Genomic DNA, 3,078 nt, shown 5'->3' on the forward strand with positions numbered 1-3,078 from the left:
CCAGCCGCCCATCATCGCCATCCAGCGCGGAGCCTGCGGGCAGGGTAAGGGCAGCCCCCGCGGGGAGCGGGGGGGTGAAGCCGGGCTGGGCGCATCCCCGTGGGTGCTGCGGAGCCGGGACCTCGCAGGCACTGAGGTTTGGCCCGATCGTCCTCTGCCCCCTCCGCCTGGATGAGGACTCTCATCCTTCGGGCTCTGCTGCTGCTGAAGATCCCCCCTTCTAGCGAGGAGGGATCGCGCCGCTCCCGTGCAAACAGCTCCGCAGCAGAAAGGCATCCCATCCCGGTTGGTGGCTGGCGTCACGAGGAGAGGACCAAAGGAAAGGGCTGGCCTTGGCTCAAGTTTGGTATTCAAGTTCAGTGAGAAACTAGAGCAAGAATGCAGTGTTTGTGTTCGTTTGCCAAGTGGCGGGGCAAAAGAACCCTATATCCAACTTTAAAACTAAACGTCTCCTCCCTCCCCCGAGAGAAGTGATGCCGGGCGCGAAACTGGGGGAAACTGGTTGCAAAACTCCAGAAGCCGGTACGGACGAGGACCCGAGTCCGACTGTGCGGCTTCAACGAAGTGTGGAGAAATCCTTGAGTGCCCTCCCACCCAGGCGCTTTGTCACAAAGAGATGCCTTGGGGAAAAAAAGCCAAGAATGTAGAAGCTGTTCAAATCTGATCGCAGCGAATGGATGCGGCGTGTCCGCGTCGGCAGAGCAGGCAGCTGGCTGCCTTTGCCCGTTTTAGCGGATGCGCTCTGATTATTAATAATAGGTTTGCAGGAGAGGGTGATGCTTGTAACTAAACAGCGTGTTAAGCATACTTCAGGGTTTTGGGGGGTTTTTTTTGGAGGATGGGAGTGGCCGTCGAGAAGTAACAATATAACTAGTATTTTTCCTACAGCATTATTATTGTTTATTTTAGTTGAATCGGATGTCACTTGAGCACTCGGAGCTGCAGGACGGGTGCTAATTATTTGTAAGCCATAAAAAGACACATTGCTGGGTTATGAAACCAGATGGAATTGCTGGACTGGACAGCCCGGTGAAATGTTCAGTCTCGTAGGAATGATAGGTGCAGGATGTGACACAGCGAGGCAAAACCGTGCTGGGGATAAACAAGGGATGGTCTTTACGAGATGCAACCCCTAATACAGGCTGGCTTAAACCTTGTACGCTCAGGCTGCATATGCCTTCCAAGCCATTCAGCACGTTTAGGGGGTAATATGTAAAAATTAGCATGAATTAAGCCTTTATTTCTGAAGTGGGAGTCACCTTTTAGTAAGTCAGTGCTGTTTCACTGAGGATCGATTCTTTTAGTATAGGTTGTACCATTTCTGCGCTTCTTTCTTTAAAAACAAATCTTTTCTAGATTTAGCCATCATACCTCCAGCGGAAGAATATTCTGATGTATAGCGACTATATGTTCAGGTTGGGCAAAATACTGATCCTGCATTACAGGTCAAACTTACAACTTTGGTATCAATACAATCAATTTTTTGTACCACTGGTTTTCCCCTCAGTTTCAAAGCTGCGTTGTGCTCTGTGGAACACTGCTGGCATTTACTCACATTGGAGAAAATTAAAGCTTTCACGCGACAGTTTCCTGATCTCCAGTATAATATAATGCCTTGTGATTTTTATTCTCAATTCATGAAACCAATATTGTTTTCTCAGTCTTTTCTGCTGAACCTTTGCAGAATTTGGGCTGGAGAGTAATGTGTGCCTCCGGTAGGTTGTACAGAAAATGCATAGGCTGCCTATAGACCTTGTGTAGGAAAACTCCAGTGTAGTAGATACATCATGTGTACGTCCAGACAATCATTTTGCCCTGTTGCCTCTGGTTAGAGCGATGCTTATTTTCTGTATCGCTAGGGACAAAAGGAAGATGCTAGAGAAGCCGACCAGTAGCACATGTTTATCACTAGACCAGAGCAAACATTGCTGCAAGCAAAGCTTTTTTCATCTGTAAAGAGCCTAAAATAAAAAGAAGTGGAGAGTAGGCTGTAAATTGCTGTTCCCTGGAGGCAGATCGAATCGCTGTTTTGAAAAGCCGTTGCCTAATATGTGACTCCTTAGAGTTAAGTTTTAATTTTATTTTTAGTTCATTTTCATGAGTGCTTTTGGTACCTAGAGATGGAGTTATCTTTGGTAAAATATTTTTATTCTTTCATAGTATAAATAATTCGGTGAATACAGTGCAGTGGCCCAGGGAAATGAGGGAATGGGGATGGAGAGAAAGTGTTTGGAAAGCACTTTTTTTTTGTTGTTTTTAAGTTTCACATCACTTTAGTAGCTGGTCAAGTACAATATTGTGTATACTGCATAAAATAAAGTAAAACTTTCTGTCTTTTCCAATTTTCATCTACTACAGTCCACTCCCGGTGCTGCTTTTTGTCCTTCATGATTCTCAGTGCATCTGTTCAAATACCAGGTGTGTTTATGAGAGGATGCGGGAGAGGCGGGGGGAGGGTGCTCTGGGGCTGTGTGTGTAAGGGGGGTGTTTTTCTATTCAAAATGGGAATCATGAGACTTAAAAAAAAACTCAAGAAAAATTTCACAAGCCTCGGAGCTTGCTCTAGCCTTGGCCCTAAACACTGCTGAGAGGACGGATGGTGGCAGGGTGCAGCTGTGTGGCACCGAGGCGCTGAACAGGTCTCTTGCACCATGGTGATGTGCTCTGGGGTGCAGGATCAGCCCGCAGCTCGCTCTGCGAGCTTCACAAAGCTGGTGAAGGGTCTGGAGAACATGTCTTATGACGAGTGGCTGAGGGAACTGGGGTTGTTTAGCCTGGAGAAAAGGAGGCTCAGGGGAGACCTCGTCGCTCTCTACAACTACCTGAAAGGAGGTTGTAGCGAGGTGGGTGTCGGTCTCTTCTCCCAAGTAACTAGCGACAGGACGAGAGGAAATGGCCTCAAGTTGCGCCAGGGGAGGTTTAGATTGGACGTGAGGAAAAATTTCTTTACTGAAAGAGTGGTGAAACATTGGAAGAGGCTGCCCAGGGAAGTGGTTGAGTCCCCATCCCTGGAAGTATTTAAAAGACGTGTAGATGAGGCGCTTAGGGACATGGTTTAGTGGGCATGGTGGTGGTGGG

At 47.6% G+C, this 3,078-nt stretch overlaps 1 protein-coding gene across 1 annotated transcript in view; it reads left to right on the forward strand.

The window, feature by feature from the left end:
- HTRA1 (HtrA serine peptidase 1) overlaps window positions 1-3,078 on the forward strand; it is a 35,901-nt gene that overhangs the window by 1,022 nt on the left and 31,801 nt on the right. Inside the window, exon 2 of the mRNA XM_009278106.1 lies at window positions 5-44. Coding sequence (XP_009276381.1) covers window positions 5-44 — 40 coding nt within the window. The remainder of the gene's footprint in view (window positions 1-4; window positions 45-3,078) is intronic.

This window comes from Aptenodytes forsteri, unplaced genomic scaffold, assembly GCF_000699145.1.
Source record: "Aptenodytes forsteri isolate BGI_AS27 unplaced genomic scaffold, ASM69914v1 Scaffold15, whole genome shotgun sequence".
In the NCBI taxonomy this organism is placed as follows: domain Eukaryota; kingdom Metazoa; phylum Chordata; class Aves; order Sphenisciformes; family Spheniscidae; genus Aptenodytes; species Aptenodytes forsteri.